Source organism: Temnothorax nylanderi, unplaced genomic scaffold (genome assembly GCF_030848795.1).
Source record: "Temnothorax nylanderi isolate EJ_2023f unplaced genomic scaffold, tnyl_v1.0 TNYL_tig0064_pilon, whole genome shotgun sequence".
NCBI lineage: Eukaryota > Metazoa > Arthropoda > Insecta > Hymenoptera > Formicidae > Temnothorax > Temnothorax nylanderi.
Window position 1 is genome coordinate 879809 of NW_027249126.1, and position 19664 is coordinate 899472.

Here is a 19664-nt window from a genome sequence, read left to right on the forward strand (position 1 = left end):
GCTGCATAATGCTAGACAACGAGAAAAATGTAACGACGAGGCCGTCGGGCGGCGCTGAGTAACAGAGTCGAAGCTTCGAAATGCGCCGAATGATATTCGACGAATCTCAAGAAATACGTTTATTTTAACATTGTTAAGTGTCCTTTAATGCGAGACATGCTCTCTCGAACGAGATTAGACGATAAAGGGTTTTGGAATGCTGTTACATAATGCTAGCCATCAACGAGAAAAAGGTATAGCGACGAATGCTGTCGCTCGACGCTCGGTGAGAGAATTGAAACTCCGAAATGCGACGAACAACGCTGGATATATATCTTGAGAAATACGTTTATTTTAACATTGCTATGTATCCTTTAATGTGAATCATGCTCTCTCGAACAAGATTAGACGATAAAAAGTTATAGAATGCTACTGCATAATGCTAGTCAGCGAGAAAAAGGGAGCTGTGATTCTGTGAATATCATCGCGCGACGCGCTCCGCGGGAAGATAGGAACTCCGAAATGCCACGAACGATTCTGAACAAATCGCAAGAAATATGTTCAAAATCAGTTTTAGAAATTAGAATGCTGTTGCAAATGTGTTGAAAAGAATCTTGTTCAAAAGAGCATGATTCGCATTAAGATTCGTCAGTATCGTTTGTCACATTTCGGAGCTCCGACTCTCACTGAGCGCCGAAACCTCTTTTTCGTTGGCTAGCATTATGCAACAGCATTCTAGAATTCTTTATCGTCTAATATTGTTCGAGAGAGTATGCTTCGCATTAAAGGATACATAACAATATTAAAATAAACGTATTTCTCGAGATTCATTCGCGGGTGTCGCGTGTGGTATTTCGGAGCTCCGACTTTGTCGTCCAACGCTGCCCGCGTCGGCATTCGCAGCTACCTTTTTCTTGTTCTTTTCTAACATTATGCAATAGCATTTTAAAACTCTTTAGCGTCTAATTACATCCGAGAGAGCAAGTCTCGCATTAAAGCATAAATAACAATGTTAAAATGAACGTATTTTTCAAGATATGTGCAATGTCGCATTTCGTAGCTTCTACCTTTTCGCCGAGCACAAGTACTGCATTCGCAGTTTCGGTTATTCATATACATATACATATACATATATAAAAAAGTAATTAATAAAAGCATTACTAATTTAATAAACAATACATATTAATATTTAAGTATTATTAAGTAATAGCGAGAAATGTATTATGCATTTGTTAAGACGCTTAAAAAACCATAAAAAATTATGAAAAGAATTTTAGGTTACGAGGAAAGCGAGAATCTCGAGTTTGGAGTAGTCTATAATTCCTCAGAAATCGCTCCTGTTACGCGGGAAGCATGTTGAGCGAGGAGGTTGCAGTAGGTATTCGAGCAGCGGCCCGAGTCTATAATTCCTCAGAAATCGCTCGTGTTACGCGGGAAGCATGTTGAGCGAGGAGGTTGCAGTAGGTATTCGAGCAGCGGCCGGGCGCGCCGGGCGCGCGACGAGGATGCCCCGCCTACGGCCAATCAGAGCGCTGGCAGTTACGTCTGGAAGGGGCAGCAGGCCTCCACGCGCTGACCAATGACCGCGACGATACGAGGAGGCAATGTGGGGAGGCAACAGCCTCGCTCGGAATACCTACTGCAACCTCCTCGCTCATCATGCTTTGCTGATACATCAGGAGTAAATTTCCGAGATTTCGCGGTGCGAAACCTGAGTTTCGCCTACTTTATCATCCGAATTAATTCTCCTATTATAACTTTTATCATCTTCTAGCGTCTCTACGGATGCATAATTAAATTCTCGCTGTTTTTTTTAAACATAATCTAAGATTGTAATATTGTATTAATCTAATGACCAATATGTTTAAGGGTTTTCGAATAACATTAGGACCATTAGGTGATAAAAAGTTTTAAAGTGCTGTTACAAAATGACGAACGACGAAAAAGATGGAAATCAGAAAGGCGACGGGCGACACTGAACGATTCTTGAGAAATATCTTTGTTTAATGATTCGATTCTCCTCGCCTTTTTACAATACATTCTAAAACTTTTATCGTTTAATGTTTAATTCTTTTCGAGAAAGATACATGTCTTATATCAAAGAACATATATCAACGTTAGTATATTTCTCGATATTCGTCCGGTGTCGCGTATCGTATTTCGGAGCTCCGAATTTGTCGTCCAGCCTTCCGTCGGCATTCGCAGCTACCTTTTTCTCGCTGTCTAGCATTATGCAGCTGCATTCTAAAATTCTTTAGCGTCTAATTACATCTGAGAAACCATGTCTCGCATTAAAAAAACAGCTAGCACCGTAAAAATAAACGTATTTCTTGACATTCGTGTCCAATGCCGCGTGTCGCTCCTCAGAACCTATTGTGCTTCTCGCCGAGTGTCGCCCAACTGGGGCTTCATCTTTCTTGTTAGCTATTATATTATATGTATAATAGAGCATTTTGAGACTTTTTGTTATTTTTTTTATTTAAATTATTTTTTACAGTACATGCGTTGTATTCAATAGTACATGGCAGTGCCGAAATAAAGAATATATGATTATTGACATTCGCTTTGAACTTCAACCGGAGCGAAACCAAAAGTTCGACAGGAAGTGTTAGATACTATGGAAGGCCGATCTGAATTAGGCTTAATATTAATATAAGGAGAACGTCCCGAGAGCGGAGCGAAACAATCGAACGCTCGTGCCTCTGGTATAAAATGGCATCCGTATCTCTGAAAGGCACCCGCAAGACGTACAGCTTCGAGGAGCGGAAGATCTTGATATCGCTGATAAACAAGCACGCGGTGGTTCAGAGTAGGAAATCGGATCCGATTTCTATATGCAAACGGAAATCGGCGTGGTCACGAATCACCGAGGAGTACAACTCAATGGTAGGATCTCGGGGTACGCGTTCCTCCGTACAACTCAGACGTTGTTGGGAGAATATGAAGGCCTGCAAGCGTAATCGCGAGGAAAAGAAATTCCGGTAATTTAACATTACGAAGCATTTTTGCTTTCGGAGTTAATCGAGTTTGGCATTTAACGGAACTTAATAGTCATGGAATTTATTTCGAGTTTTGTTTATAAGAGCTAGGAGAGAGCGATGAGAGAGTAGAAAAGGTAGTATCGAGTAAAATTTTTATTCAGGAGAAAAATCTGCTTCAACCTAGAAGTTTGCTAACAAATAGTTTATATAGAGAAAATGATCCCGGGAGAATAACTATTTAGATTTTTTTATCTCTTTAGTGACGGTACGAAAGCGATTTGTCAGTCGACAAAAGACGATAGGTGGGCGAGAAATCAATGCTGGGAAGGTATAACTTGTGGCCAGAATATGTCGGAAGCGCCGATGTCTACCGGAACCGTTGGTTTGCCACCGAATATAGTATTCGAGCCGAAGGATTCAGAACCGTTCACGTTGCAAAGTGTCTGTACTGCCGGATCTCAAAATCCAAACTGCCTGAAGAAAGACGTGGATAGTCACGAAGATTCAAATTGTAAATATGCTTCTTTCTTGCTTTACTCCCGTTTAATATAGTAATTTTTAAAAATGCACAGTCAAAGGAAATTGATTTTTTCAATTATACGAATAAATAAAGTTGTAATAATGAACGATAATTAAATATCAATAAAGGAAAAATGTGAGAAATGATATTCTTATAAATTAAATAATTTTTAATTTGCACATCACGTTTTTCGAAAATTTTATTCCTTGTTTAATCGGGAATTCTTTATAGTTTTGTTAGAAAGTGACAGAAATATTTGTTGTAATATTATAATGATTTAATAGTTTTGTAATATAATAATGTTATACTTATATAGTATTATTATTAATAGAGAGATAGTACTTTCTAATTTCAAAAAAGTAGTAAAAACTTGAAATAATTTGACTTTACACAGCTGATAAACATGACGATATTGTGCCAGCCCCCGATTCGATGAATGACTATTATGAGAGATTCGTTATAAAAGGAAACACGCACACACACACGGATACCCCTATGATTAATCAATCGACGGACAACAATCTTAAGAATATCGCATGCCGAGAAATTCACACAAATCCGGGACCGAGTGACTTGTACACTTCAATCTCGCCTCGCGTTGTGCAGGAGCATAATCGCCAAAGGAAATCCATGCAACGAGAAGAAGAACTGCACGTGCTAGCGCTTTCTGAAGCGCAGATGAAGGTCGACATCGCTGCCATGTTGAAGGAGGAGGCAAGGATCAAGCTGGAGGAGGCTCATTATCGCAAGGAGGAGGCCAGGCTCAAAATGCTGTTCTTTACTTACAAGTTGGACAGGATTAAAGATGAATGAAGAAAAGTGGATAATTTGGATGTACGCGTAGGACGCATTGCTGTAAGTTTATTATTTTTCTTTATTTTCTTTATCCAATGCGTAGATGTTGATGCGCTGGTGCTTGTAAGCAAGATAAATCAGTTAATTATGTAAAAAATGCAAACGTGGTTGTGTCTCTATATAATACCAAATTTTATTTCTCATAAATGTAAAATCAAGATATCATAATAAATATAAACCTTCTGATAATTTTACTTGCTAGTAATTAATAATTATTGCGTTATGCGATATTATTCGGCTTGTGACGAATGTTGCGAAGTTGTGACTTTTGACAAATGCAGATGCGACGAAGAGTTGATAAATGATGAGAGTAATATAAAGGAAAAGCGTTTCGATGTTCACACATTATTCGTACTATTTATATGTTTGGATCAGTCATTTTTGGTTAAATTATAAGCGCACAGACAACTCGTTTATGTCTTCAAATTTAAAAGAAACATGTAAAAGATAAAAAAATAGATTCTGTAATTTTGGAATTAAGTATGCCACCACGAGTTTTCTTTGCGTCTTAAAATACTCTTGATTATTCGAAACTTAAATTTCTATATTATATTAAAAGCTATTTTGCAGTCATTTTGGAATGTTGTTTGAGAGAAACAATAAATGCTATTTCTGAAGCATCTTTAGGAAATATTTTTATAAAGCAATATCTTTAACTTCTCGATTGTTAGTAATATTGTAGTATTATATAAACGTAAATTCTAATTTAGGTAATCTTCGACGATATACTAAAAGTCGATGTAGATTATTCGGAATCCATTTGAAGGATTTAAATGCTTGACAGTCATTAGCAGAGGGATTGGCAGTGGGTTATTGACTAGTGACAGAATAGATCATATTGGATGCTGATTTGTCATGGATTGGTTGTCGTTAGTCGCTTTCGTATACTCTCATTAAGGTATAAATAAATAGAGCGGGGATCGTTCGCGTAACGCAATTTCGGGATCGATCTCTCCGCGAATTTCTTCTACATAAGATGAAAGTTGTCGTTGAGAGCCGATTTCGCGGTATTCGAGCAACGGGTGACCTCGAAAAGCGAAGGATCGGTGTAGATCGGCTCGCTCGGATCGAAACCGCCACGTCGACCGGTGGACAATCCTACAGCACCCTCCAGAGCGGTGGACGACGAAGCGAGATGTTGGCTGATAGCATTGCTCATTGATCTCGAGATCGATCTAATTAAACATTTCCTCCTGTTACGATCTCTATTGCAAGTTAATGATGAATAATTAAATATTAATGCGGAAATGTTAAATATTTTTTCAACGCATTTTCCCCCTTTATGACTCTGAATTTAAAATATATAGATTGTTTGTTTAACTTTTTACTTACGAAGCCTGGAACGGTTTCTGAAGACCGGCCCTCATGAAAGAGAAGTTGTTAACTCGGCTGTTGTAAGGCTCGTCGGAATGGCTGCTGCGATTGCAGGTTTTGTCGAGTCTACGATTTTTCATGATCACGGAATAAACGTATTTTCTGAAACGATGAATCACTTTAAATTCGCTTAATAGGCAGAGAAGATAAGAAACTGTATAAATTGAGAAACTCAGTTATTTTTCATTAATAATACTATAAGTTTATGAAATATTTATAGATTCATTTAATCTTGTGAGAACGTAAATGAGAAATAAATTTTCGAAAGTTAAATATAAGTTTTACCTATAAACGAGCATAGACAAGAGAACGACGGAGGCTAAGAGCACGACGAGGATACCCACTGCGGTAACCAAGCCGTAGTATTCATTTTGCGTTATACAAATATTTTCCAAGATCTTGGTTTGCTTCTCGACGACGGTGTCTTCCTCAATGTCCATTCTCGAGTCGAGAACCTATCAAAATACAGATAATATTATAAACCGCGGAACGGAGATGACATCTTTTCATTCCTTCGACGCGAAAGCTTCTATCTTGGTACCTCTATCATTTCCCTGACGTGTTCTTCCTCCTCTTCGTTATCCATGTCGTCGTTCGCAGGGTCGGTCGCGTTGAAAATCGTCGTCGACACGTTGTTCGAGTCACCGTCCGTCACTGTTATCGGCGACACCTCATCCTCGTCCGCTACCGTGTCGTTATTTACGTCCCTTCGCCGCCTGCCGAAAGACGGCTCGCTCCTGCCGGTACCGCCGGAGCAGTACGCCGGTTGGCAGCCATCGCGGCACGTTCTTACGTTCGCCTCGAACACCAGGAAATTTGATTCAGGTATTTTGAAGGCGTTGAAGCGGGCCTCGAGGCTATCGCCGTCGCGGAGGCGATCCAAACCCGGAAACACGTAGTTGTCCACCGGACAGCTGCAAAAATTTCCGTTTCAATCATGATACGATATGTCCGATACGTTATGATTTGCGGATAATTAAATTTATTTATGTAACTTGACAGCTCGAGAAAGACCAAGAAAAAATACAGCAATAACATTGCATTATCTCCAGTATAGATAATGTAATATTATTGCTGTTTTTTTATAATGCCATTATAATTTCTCTCTTTCTCTTCTCTGACTATGTATCTTACCCATATCTGTCTATCAGTTGAACACTTCTACCAGAGTAAGGATCTCTTGCGATAACGTTGGTAGCAAATATATCCGTTACGTAATTGTACCTATGGGAAATAATAATTAGGACTTATTAAAATTTAAATAATTATATGTTTTAAATACGTGAAGCTTTCAATTTCCGACGTGCAAAGATTAATTTTGAAGCCAACGGAATCAGACAGTAATACGAAGCTATTATTTCTATTAGACCATGCTCTAAAATGTAACCTTGTAATTTTATTAAATTATCGCGACTATTATGCTAAAAGATTTATAAATGGAGATTACCCATCCTGAGCTTCGAGTCTGAATGTGAGAGGGTCACCGACAGCGATGGTCGTCGTAGGTCTACCCTGATAGAGAATCATCAAGCGTACTCTGGAGCTCAAGGTGTTTTCCGCTGGGAGATATTCAATAGGGATGGGAGACCCTGATCTGTACAGTGCACGTACGAGTTCCATTAGCGAAATTGAAAGTAGAAACATCGAATAATGTGGTAAAAGCGACGTATACAAAAAATAATGCCGACAGCATAAATCAACCAATTAACTTTTACTTCTAAATTTTAATTTTACCAATTCATATATCATCTTCCAACTAGAGATCTTTTGGTATAACTATTGTAACACAAAAATAACTATTGTAAATAGTAAAGTAGTATTAAAAAGTAACCATTGCGTCATAATTAATAGCATAGAAACCAAAAATTTTCAATACTATAATTAATCCAAATCGTATTAATTAATTTTTTAATAAGTGGCAACGTTAATACAAATGTAGTACGTTATATATGATACAGTGTAACGTAAAGTAGGCAATTGCACGAAGGAATAGAATTGCGTGCGTGATATCCTTAAATGACATTTGGGACTGAATGTGTAATAAAAGAAATTGCACGAGCGTGCTTGCACCTATGTATACTCGCGTACGAAAGACGGAGCGTTTTACTCTGCTCACAGTAACTCGCTAAGCATTACACGTGGCTCCATGTTAACATACGAAATTAATGAGCAAGGGGAGCCTAGAATAACGTTGGAGCAATACAGTAATATTTGCTCAACGTATCTAAAGATGGAGAGTTTGACTTGCTTGCTCTAAAATTATACGTTTCGTCGGATGAAAATCCTGTAAATATATAATTAGATAAGATTATAAATTGTAACAAGGAATATTATTAGTTAGGCTCAACAATTTTTCTCTCGATATGGCTTTATTTACAAAATTCAGTGTCCCTATGGCACGTAACGCGTTAAAAATCATACTCTCGGTGCAAGACGCGACCCCTCGATCGATATGACCTGGCATACCCGGCACCGATGTAGCCGGATGTGACGACAGCTTCGCCAGGCCCCCGAAACATGCACGTCAGGTTGAATCGTTTGTCCCGTCCGGTTTGCACGTAATCCGAAAATTGCACCACCACGATATTTGTCATCGTATCGCCGTACTGCAAACATTCATCAAAGCGTTTGTTACATATACATCTATTACTACTGTCAAAAATTGCGATTTTATCAGATACCATCAAGAAAGAGAAGTAGGTCGTTAATACAAAAATTAAAGAAACCAAATTATTATAAATAGCTTTTATAAATCTAATTAAAAGTAATCGCGGAATAAATTTCCATGCTTCATAAAGCTTTCGTAGTCCTTTGTTGATCGTGCACGATAAAAGTTTTTAGCTTGAATCAAATCATGGAAATTACTTCGGCGAATCGAACAGTTAAGCGGAAATGGCCACTCTTACTCGTTGTGTGCCGCACTCGGGGTATCCCTGAGGTCCGCTGATACGGAGCACGTTCACGGTGCCGCCGCTCCCGCGGAAGAAGCACCGGTCGTAGTACCCGTACGTGTAAATTCGCCCGATGAATCCCTCCGGCGTCCTTAGTGTAAACTCCATCCCGTCCTCGCTACAGACTTGACTCACTAGAAGTGTAACAGAGCGTAATTCGTTGGCATCCGCGCGGTTTCCGGCAAACCGTTGCTCAAAGAGAGGTGCGCGTTAATTAAATACGGTGCAAAGTTAATTAAATTGAAGTTAATTAAATAGTCAATAAAATTATTAGCAGGCAAAAGTGAAATCGAGCTTACATGGATAAGATACACAAGTTGACTATGCTAAAAACCGTATTGCTTCTCTATTAGCGAGATTGGGAAGGGATGGGAAATCGCTGATCAGGGATGATCATAAAAATGTATCACGTACACCGTCGATACTTGGAATGTAGGCTGTGTTGGTGCGTGGATGTTGCATAGGTTGCGCACGTGCGAGAAGGAGAAAAAGTATAGGTGAAAAAAAAACAGCATTAGAGATTTATTTCGTAAAGGTGAAGTCGTGTGACAGTGGTGCAAAATTGTATGTACAATAACGTGCGTAAAAATCCATCATTAAATATGTGCAGCTTAATTCTAGAAGAATAATCATCTCATTTTATAGATCGGATGCCGAGTGAAACGTTGTCTTCAATGCGTTCTTAATTCCATGTAGATAATAATCTGGACATTTTATTCGTATTTTGAACATACGTTTCACCCTGGTTCTTAATGAGTTCATGTGTGTCTCGCGCGTTTTCCAGCTTTTGCATCGGCACTTTACGGACGGAGTGGCCGCTTACCGTCCAGACATTCTCCGTCTGCGCCCTGGCGGCCGTTGTTCCTCTCGTAGAAATCGTAATCGGAGCCCGAGTCGTAATAAACCGGATTGCCCATGTCCATGTCTCTGGAGTCCCGGTCGCTGAGCTCACAGTTGTCCCTCTCGGCCCCGTAAGGCGCGGCGTACGGCCGGTAATTGAAGGACCTGCAAATGACGTTGGGAATTTGCGAGGCACTGTCCGATCGATTGCGCAAACAAACGCTCTCAGATCATTCCTAATTCAATTTCAAGCTTTCCGGGTCACAAGCATCTCCTGAATCAACTGTCGGAATGCTGCAATGCGTTTCACCGTTGTAGCTGTAGCTTTCGATGAACGCAACTTCCTACTTATGCTTTTGCAGAATTATCTTTCCTGTTTCGCGTATTGATATATGAGCCGAATTCAATTTTATTTTTTATGTTAACTTTCACTATTCTCTGTTGATTTTATAATCGCTAGGAAACGTTTTTATGCCTTTGATAAATATAATCACATCGCTATCATGAAATATATTGCTTAAATCGATCATGTAGGTTTTAGGATGCTTTTATTTTCTTTTATTTATTTTAGATTGCTAGCAAAGCGACAAAGCTTTATTTATATCAAGCATCTTTCGCAAATATCTTTCGAATTATGTAATTACCGAAAAGAGCTCGATGTTTTGATATAAATTTTAATTATCGTCCAATATATTTTTATAAATTCGGTCTTCATTATTACCTGCAAACGAAGTCTCTAGCGTCGGCACATTCTCTCTCGCATTGAGCCAACGACGAGGCGGTGGTGTACCGTCTGACGAACGGCTTTCGCACTCTGGTGTGTGTCCCGACTTGTCTGAAATTATCCTGCTCGTCGCACCTAGACACTAACGGAGGTCTGCCTATGATAGGCCCGCCGGCAGTTCCAAATGGACGAGAGTTGTAGACGCCGCCTTCGCCTATGTATCCACCACCGACGATACCGCCGTCGCCGTACCCTCCGTACCCTCCAACGGGGGGTCGCGCCGGACCATAAGGGCCACCGCCCGCGCCGTAAGGAGGTCGTGACTCGGGACCCTGGCCCTGGGGACCGCGAACGTCATCGACGAATCCGTGCGAGAACATTCCTGGCGGCGGATACCTGCTGTTTAATTGAATCGCAATGTAATTTTTCTATGATACATTATGTGACCTATCAAGATTACATAAATTATTTACGTTGAATAAACGTAAAACTCATTGGGCAGACAACGTGATAATGAAAAAGCGACAAATTAAGCGAAAAAAATATTTACCTTTGATTTAATCTCGCGACTTACCGGTTAGCATAAGGATCCTTGTCTGGATATCTTCCAGTAGCTGGATATCGATCGATAGGAGTTCTGTCACCTAATGTCATAGGATATCGGTCCATCGGGTCTTCCGGGAAAGGATACCGATCGATTGTATTGGGATATCGATCAATCATGTCAGTAGGATATCGGCTTGGAATCAGTCGGACCCCATGTATTACGGGATATCGGTCATTCGCGGGATATCTCCCCAAAGTTCCGGCATCTGGATATCTATTGACGCTAACAGGACGGCGGTCTCCTCCTCTAACAGGATATCGATCGGATATGGGATATCGATCCGGATAACGGTCTCCAACTGGGTAACGATCAGAGGAAGGATAACGGTCTCCCGTGGGATAACGATCTCCTACGGGATAACGATCTCCTGCGGGATAACGATCTCCTACGGGATAACGATCTCCTGTGGGATAACGATCTCCAGCGGGATATTTATCTCCAGCGGGATATCTATCTCCAGCAGGATATCTATCTCCAGCGGGATATCTATCTCCAGCAGGATATCTATCTCCAGCGGGATATCTATCTCCAGCAGGATGTCTATCTCCAGCGGGATATCTATCTCCAGCGGGATATCTATCTCCAGCGGGATATCTATCTCCAGCGGGATATCTATCAGGATATCGATCACCAAGAGGATATCGATCGGGATAGTTGTCGGACTCGCCTAAAGGATATCTGTTGTCCGGGTATCTATCGTCTAAGGGACGACGATCGGGATATCGGTCTGGATAACGGTCGGGATAACGATCTGGATAGCGATCGGGATACCGATCTGGCATACGATCGGGATAGCGATCCGGTTTGACGCTACTGGAGTATCCTTTGTCGTAGTCGTCCGGGTATCCTGAAGGAAATATTTTAGGAAGTTTTATTGTCATAATTAATTATGCATATTAAATCTTTCGCATTTTTAATATGGAATGGATGATAACTTATATACGTTACCATTAAATACAGTTATATGATTTTTTATTAATATTAAATTATACGATTATTATAGTAAAGAAAAATAAAATTCAGGATTAGATAACCATATTTAGCGTTAAACGCACAGTGCGAATGTAATTTTGATTAGCTTAGTATTCGAATGACACGATTTATGAGATGATGTTTACGAGATGATCGTAACAGATGATGTTAACAGTCATGTCTAACAGCGGTTATATACATTGTGTGTTTGAGATCTTGTCCCATTACGACAATTTATGGGAATACTTAGCAGTTCCATGAATAATTACGTAACTTTATACAACACGTCGACATGCGATATTATGCTAAATTAATAAAGCGATTCTAACCGGGTCTTCCTAAAGAGGGTCGTCCAAAGTTTGTGTCTTGTCCCAGAGGATCGGGTCTATATCCAGGGCCATCGCGATCGCCGTCTAGATATTGATCTGTTAGTACAATGGGTCGTTAAATTAAACATTAATCTACGTAACGCTGTATCATATTGCTTCAATAAATTCGCGAAATGCGCAGCGCAGTGATACAAGTCAATCTATCAACCGACATAATCGTTTAAGAAAAGAATCAAATCGATTCCAAATTTTTCGTAGCAGAACAAAGATAAACGTTCAAGAATTCACTTTTTGATGGTACTGCTTATTGATCTTTTTCGGATATATATTAATTGTTAAAGTTCTATTAGCTGCGTAGAATTTATTGCGGATGACACGATATTCAGAAACTGTTTATCACGTATCCTTTCTCGCGGTGAACGGACAGACGATCGATACTCACGCATGAGATTCTCGTAATAGTCGTAATCGGCATCGTAGATAATCCGGTTACCGTCCCTTTGATTGAACCGGCTCAATCGGCAGGTATGATAATGCTCGGAGTAAACGGCGCTACGGCACTGAAAGCTCGTCTGCCGGAGGCACTCGTCCAGGCACTCGCTGAGGCTGCGTCCGGTGATCTCTGAATGAAACTCGCCGCTCAAACGCGAGTTCCGATAACGCTGGAAGGCCGTGTCCGGACGACGACCGTCGGAGAAGAGGTGCGACGACGAGCTGCTGTCCGGGTATTCGGAGCCGCGCGCTACGGACGGATCTACGCTTCGTAAGTGGGCATTGATAACGAGTTGTGAATCATCAAGTGACCATTGTTAATTAAACGCCTCGTTAGAATATATAATATGATGCAGATACAGAGTAAGATAGAAATCACTCTGATACTTTGAACTCTCGATTAGAACGGTAAATAATTTGTACAATAGGCAATTTTAGGATTACATATTCGATTAAATCTTTATTTCATTTATTTACACCGAAACCACGTTAATGAAATTATAGAAAAGGTTAGTAATTAGTAAATTCAATAAACCAAGATATTAGTAAAAATAAATTTAAAAAAATAGTTTAATAAAAGCTTAGTTTTTTGAAAATTAATTTTGGTTAGATAATGTTTTGGTAAAATAATTAATTCTTTATACAATTTATTGCGAATATTACTTACGTAATGAGACGAATTATCGCAAACTAAAATAGAGACGGGCAAGGAGAGCTAGTATTACAAATTAATATTATTTTGCATACACTCACGATTATCTAAACACACCAAATCGTAAAAGTGATGGCTTGGGCTGCTACTAACTCCAATATCGTCCTTTTGTGAAACGGAATCCTCCTCGGATATGACGCACTGTCGAGTTTGCTCGTCAAACTCAACGCTGCGACAAAAATATTTCTCCGCTCTGAGACATAGCGCCTGACATTCGTCCAAAGTGAGATTCGTGTATATATCCACTTCAAACGGGCCGCGTAAACGTTTGTTCTCTTCTTTGACAAATACTGCGAGGCCGTCGCATCGTCTTTCGGCTGATCACACGTTAAAAGAATATTTCTTCAATTTTAACAATTATGTATAATTGATATAAATATTATTAATTAATATAATTATTTGAGTAATGTAAATATGTACGTGATATTTCTCAATATATTTAACATGCTAATTTAACGTCTCTTAATAATGTTTTCTCGCGCGATTTCTAAATATTACAAGAAAATTTCTGACGCAATTTTGTAATAAAATACGTAATTACGCACCATTAAGGCAGGTATTTTCCAGATAATCAGAATTTGGATCGTCCTCCAGTAATTCGGGATGAGTTCTTCTGGTGAAACGACTGAGAGAACAGCTCCTTAGGGCAGTGTCGTATGTCGCCGATCGGCAGACGAAACTGAACTCGTTGAGACATCTGAACACAAAAACATTAAAATATTATTTCTTTTACGACATATATATAGTAATTTTTAATCTTCACATGTATATACCTGTCCTCGCAGTCGGTTCTGTTAGCGGCGCTGACTTCTTTAATGTCTGTCAAGGGTAGCTTCAGCTTTTTCCTCGGATGCCTCTCGAACACGTAACGACGGTTTGGACATTCCCTTTCTATTCTGTCGGCTGAGAGTGAAAGAGAGAATATTAATCATTATATTAATTTCCAGTAAATAGAAATTATTAAAGACAAAAGTTGAATTAAATCATAATTAAGAATATTAGCCTTTCCTCGGAGAATCGTTCGTTCCATTTCTATTAGAACTGACAAAAAAAAATAATTGCTGACTTTGTTCTTTTGACAAACGAACTCACGAACGAGCGGCTGTTTCAATTAATGAAATGCACCTCGGTGCATACAAAGATATATTTTTCTGTCGACATGCGAATACTCACACGCTAGGCACACTTCGGTGAAGTGCACGCTGTTCGGTACGAGCATGAGATTTCCGATGCCCTCCGGCTGCGCCTGTTCCCTCGTTAAATAGCAAGTACTCTCCTCGTACTCGGCAGCGCCGCTGAAGGACGCGATTCTACTGCCAGGCTGGAAGTCGAAGCTCGTACAGGCGCGGACCAGATTGTTCGTCGCCGTTCTGTCGCGCAGACAGAGCTCTTGACACTTTTCCAAAACTCTAAACGGAGGCGCCGAGTCTCGCACCTGTCGTAAAACAAAATTTTTTAACGTTTTTTTTTTATCGCAGCTACTGTCACGTGACGACTTTCCCTACGCGACAGCTACATCGCGAAATTGTGTCCGCAAATTGAAATTCGAGAGGCGGTCTTGCCCGATCGATCGTTTCCACACGAAACAGCGCACGGATAAAAAATCCCAACGTTATAGTTAATATATTAAAATATAATATCTGAAAATTTGTGAAATAAAACGTTATATTTCATGAATATTTTACTGATAATAAGCTAGAAATTTGAGAAACTAGAGCACGATGGTTAAAGGTAAAATGTAAAGTATTTCCGAAATCGACGCGAACTTACCACATCGTCGTCGAAACCCTGAAGTTGCTGATCCGGAAGTCTCTCGTAAACCACCCTACCCAAACCACCGTTGCAGGTCGTTTGCGCTGAAACTATAATGGTTTTCTCGTTAGCGCCCGTTTGTCGGTCAACGCGCGACAAATCCTTTCCTGTTTTTATTATTTATATATTATTTCGCGCGAAAAAGTACGTATTATTATTTCCTATTCACATAAAATTCAAAACTACTTCCTCTAGTCGACAAACACGCACGCGCGCTCTTCGATCTTATCAAACGCGATATTTTCGTGTCCATAAAGTGGCACGGATAGTGACACAATACCGACCAACAGTTTCGCAAGTACGACGTGACATCGTTTTGTATCCCTCGATTTGTTCGCTCGCATGTTCGCAGAACTATTTAACTATATGCGAATTCCAAACGGTAGAGCACATTTTCAGGATACGATTTAGGATATAACTTGCCGCGCTGAACAGAAAATCGGAATAAAGATCTTTATTCTAATTTTTAACAAAAATTGCTATTAATTAATTGCTGCTTATTGCTTCAATCAAATCAATTAATTTAAAATAAATTTTAGTCATGAAGATGAATGTTTTTTCTTTCTGCTAATTTTTTAAAAACATTTGTGAGTAATGTATGTGTTGATGATATTTATCAATTTGAAAGACATTGGAAAGAATTTTTAATTTAATGTTTACTTACCATTGACCAATAGATCTAACACGATGAGTATCCAAATGGTTAGCAGCATACTAATTGATCTCCGCATCGTGATGATATTGAAATGTACAGATTACTATGTCGCATACATGCCAATCGCTGTTACGATCTGAAAATGAATTATTGAACATTAATAATATTAACACATAAAAGGAAAGAGATATATTTTTATTTTAGAAAAATATCATTATTATTAAAACTTTTTACGATTTTAATTTTTTATTTTAATTTTAATTTTTAACGTTATATACACTAAATGTACGTTATTAAAAAAATATAAATTATTTTGAGTTATTTGTCGAGAAATTACACGAGGTAGAAATTGAGAAGTCGGACGTGAATGTGCTTTCGAAAAGAGGGGAGATATTTAATTTATGCGAAGAGAGAAATGCTTTTCTAAGGGGTAGCTTTGTATTGAAATTTAATAATGCAAGAGACCTCGAAATTATTTATATGACAAACTATCAGGAAGATTACACCTATTTTTCACGTGTATTTTTCTTTTATGAAATATAAATGTCCAGGGAAAAATATTGAAACAGTTTATATGTACCTCAAAGGGGCATAAAGGTTTTTAAAAATTACGCACGCTACACACATAAATATTTCATTTCACATTTAATCAGAAAAATATTTAATTAAAAAAATTCACAAAACAATGTTTGTAAAAGAATGCATAGATATATATAGAAAGAGTAAATGGAGTAATTATTGCTTAGCCGAAATTGCTCGAATGTTTCTTCCGAATTTCCCTGGAGGACCAGGTGCAACGGACGCAAATCCAGTTTTTGTCCCTCGCGTAAAAAAAACAATACGTGAAAAATCGAAAAACAGATAAAACTACTGGCGAGAGCCATTTGTTCTGGATGGACGTTTCTACGTACTCGAGATACGTACAGCGGGGGACAGCGTATATACTAAACTTTATGGGATTCCTGACGGGCACTCACCCTGAACACTTCCACACACTGTCACCCTCGCGCGCTCGTGTACGTACGTGGCTGCCAAAGGACCAGCACACGCCCGTAAGGGCAACGAAGCGTGGTTCCAACTTTCAGACATTACATTATTAGCCGGTTGCCATTATCTATCCGGTTATCGTGATTGACGTAGGAAAGCGCGGATTCAATCATCGGAAACGAAAGAACGAGCAGGGTCATCTTCATGCGTCTAGCAATGATTTCATCACTATTCGGTACCATCAATTGAAAGAAAGAAAAAACGTATTTGTGTGATATGCGTTGAGTTTGGTTTTCGGGCTGGAGCCGCGTGAATTTTTATTTTATTTTATTTTATTTTCTATTTTGATTTTATTTGATATGTGCAATAGCTTCTAAAATAATTTTGCGAATGTAAAATCTTTCAAAAAAATGTCACGCTTTGAAATGTTATATTCTGTTTAAATAAATTTTTCGCGATAGTTTTCTTCTTTTTATGTCAGTATTTTAATATTATTCGTTTCATCTATACTATGTTTACACGAGCGTTACTTCTGTAGTAACTCTACGATAATTCACTCCGCGTAAACGAGGGTCTCTGGCAGAGATCCCCGTTTGCGCGAAGTAAATTATCGTAAATTACTACAGAAGTAACGCTCGCGTAAAGTAGATACTAGTACTAGTATGTTAAAACACATACGTGCGAGAGTAAATCATGGCAATTAAATTATTTTGATATTTTAAAAGTTATGAACTGCCTACAAGGTACAATACGAATGTTATTGTATTCGCTTTTATTCGTTTATAATTTTGAGAGTATCGCAATCAAGCTCAACGAGTGCCTATACAGCGACGCCACAATGGCGATGTTTATGATATCGACAACGTATCATAAAGAGGATTTTATTGTCGGGGTAATTTATGTTTACTCGTTGATGCACGAGCGTATGTACTTGTTCGTGACGAGTGCCAATTACTATGGCCCATGGCTCGTCCACCGATTGTATCCCATCGGTGTCCATCGTGCAGGGCACACTGCTTATTAATCACGTTATGGTTTATCGCCTCGATAATTGTGTCTGTCACCGACAACGCAGTATAAAAGCTTACTCTGATGTTAATATCGTCGGTTGCGAGAGAAAATTATGGCGCCCGTTCGTCATAATTCGTGTAATATATTACGCGGTACGAAATTACATTTCTGCAATTGTCCTCGCCGCGGATTGCCGGATTTATGACGTGCCGCTCTCTCCGTATGTAAATTATTTCGGGAAATTACTCGGATTAAGGTAATTAAACATATCGTCAGAGACACGAGCAGAGGTACCACCAATTAAAAACGCCGCGGGTAGAGGAGACGTTAAAAGTATAACGAATAGTTCGCGCGAAGTGTTTTTAATTTTTGCTGCACCGTTGTAAAATCGGCTATTACGAAATATTAATTTTTAAACCGAGGATTTGAGATTTATCGCTACCAATATCGCTCATAAACGAACGACAGAAACGAGTTATTTATAGAGGAACACAAAAGGCAATTTGAAGATCGTTGTTGACGCAATTCGCAATTCGGGCTTTGGGAATCACCGGCCTTTTGAAAGCTTACTTTCTGTAGCCGCTTTTCACTGGGAGCTTCCACCGCAGGTCCTATTGTCGTGGTGCTTTGAACCCTATTGGTACGCGGATGGCATTGTTGCGTGCGTATCCGTGTCGAACGGAGAATGAATTCGGTCATTGTTGTGTGACGTTCATGTTAATGGAACTTTCGCACGCAACGACAAATTATTATCTGGTAATGCGCCATGCCTAATTCCCCGTCGAATTCGAGCACGACGCGATGCCGGGGGAGAGGGGCGACAATGTGTCTGGATCGCGGCTGATATATTTCTGCGAGTCACTTGATAGTCATTACCAATCGAATACGATCGCGCGGCTCTGTGAAAGATCGCGGAAAATCAGTATAGTGCTCGTATCTTACGATTGCGTAACGAGTAATTATCGTGATTACAGCAATACGAACATGTACTGCGCTCCAACGCGTTAATCACTACGAGATATACACACGTCATTGGAATAATTAATTAAGTTTTCGAATAGTTGCAGTCATGCAAGCAGTCTTCAGTCCTTATATGGACATGTAATCACGTGAGTGATGTTCTGTAAGAATATTTTTCTTTTCACGATTGTATAGCGAAGGGAATTAGTCATGTATTTACTAAAAATTCATTATAAGCGTATATGAAAAGTCTTATATTTTCTAACATTTCAAGTGGTTTATCGATCTAATAAATCTCTTTACAAAGAAGGTAACGGAACATGAGGGTGCTGCGGATTGGTAAAATAAATTCACCCTCACGAGCACGCGATTTAATCTTCCTTTCGTGGCATTTCCTTTAAAAAAATGCTATAAAATTATAATTAAAGTCGAAATTACGAATGAATTTATACGGACTAAGAAATTTTCCTCTGTACAGATTAGATATCGCGCGACATTTGAATAAGATTATCAATTGTACGAAAGAACGCTATCTTACCCGAGAGGGACAGCTCTCCCTAAATTCTCCGCTTTTCTGTCGCGAGCTCTCCGTCCTTTCGGGAGCGGTTGTGACTCTACCGAGAAGAAGGGCGAAGGAAAGCGATGTCGATGCTATCCCGACGCGATCCCGAAGTGCAATCTTGAAGCGTCCCTCGTGAGCTATCCGCCGAGCTATCGCGCGCGAGAAAGAGGCGTGCGAGCGTACGCCGAAATCACGCGTGCGGCGCGAATGGCACCCGTAATCAAACTGACGTTCGAAATCGGCGTAAAGCGTGGAAATAATGGACACCTGTACACCTGGGAAGTGGAGAGAGAACGGCAAAAGAGCAAATCGTGCATTCCCGATGAGCGGTCCCCGCGGTA

General features: G+C 39.6%; 2 protein-coding genes across 8 annotated transcripts; one reads left to right on the plus strand and one right to left on the minus strand.

Annotated features, from left to right (window-relative positions):
• Window positions 1-1467: 1467 nt before the first annotated feature.
• LOC139773599 (uncharacterized) lies at window positions 1468-4298 on the plus strand. The gene is made up of 3 exons (XM_071708153.1): window positions 1468-2960; window positions 3221-3471; window positions 3875-4298. Exons 1-3 carry the CDS (start codon window positions 2692-2694, stop codon window positions 4291-4293), a joined length of 939 nt encoding a protein of 312 aa, XP_071564254.1. The 5' UTR covers window positions 1468-2691; the 3' UTR covers window positions 4294-4298.
• Window positions 4299-4336: 38 nt separating this feature from the next.
• On the minus strand, window positions 4337-19639 carry Nompa (no mechanoreceptor potential A). Of its 7 annotated transcripts, none has more exons than XM_071708152.1 (20): window positions 19300-19639; window positions 15813-15939; window positions 15107-15198; window positions 14510-14771; window positions 14110-14239; window positions 13882-14033; window positions 13378-13653; window positions 12575-12874; window positions 12133-12228; window positions 10799-11678; window positions 10222-10623; window positions 9484-9665; window positions 8616-8794; window positions 8176-8315; window positions 7157-7303; window positions 6844-6933; window positions 6251-6623; window positions 5995-6164; window positions 5668-5811; window positions 4337-5510 (listed from the first exon to the last, which is right to left on the minus strand). In XM_071708152.1, exons 2-20 carry the CDS (start codon window positions 15877-15879, stop codon window positions 5303-5305), a joined length of 4290 nt encoding a protein of 1429 aa, XP_071564253.1. In that variant the 5' UTR covers window positions 15880-15939; window positions 19300-19639; the 3' UTR covers window positions 4337-5302. The 7 variants fall into 7 exon arrangements, with proteins under 7 accessions (XP_071564253.1, XP_071564249.1, XP_071564250.1 ...); XM_071708148.1 differs by having other exon boundaries at window positions 8167-8315; XM_071708149.1 differs by having other exon boundaries at window positions 10222-10620; window positions 12575-12886.
• Between the last annotated feature and the right edge of the window lie 25 nt (window positions 19640-19664).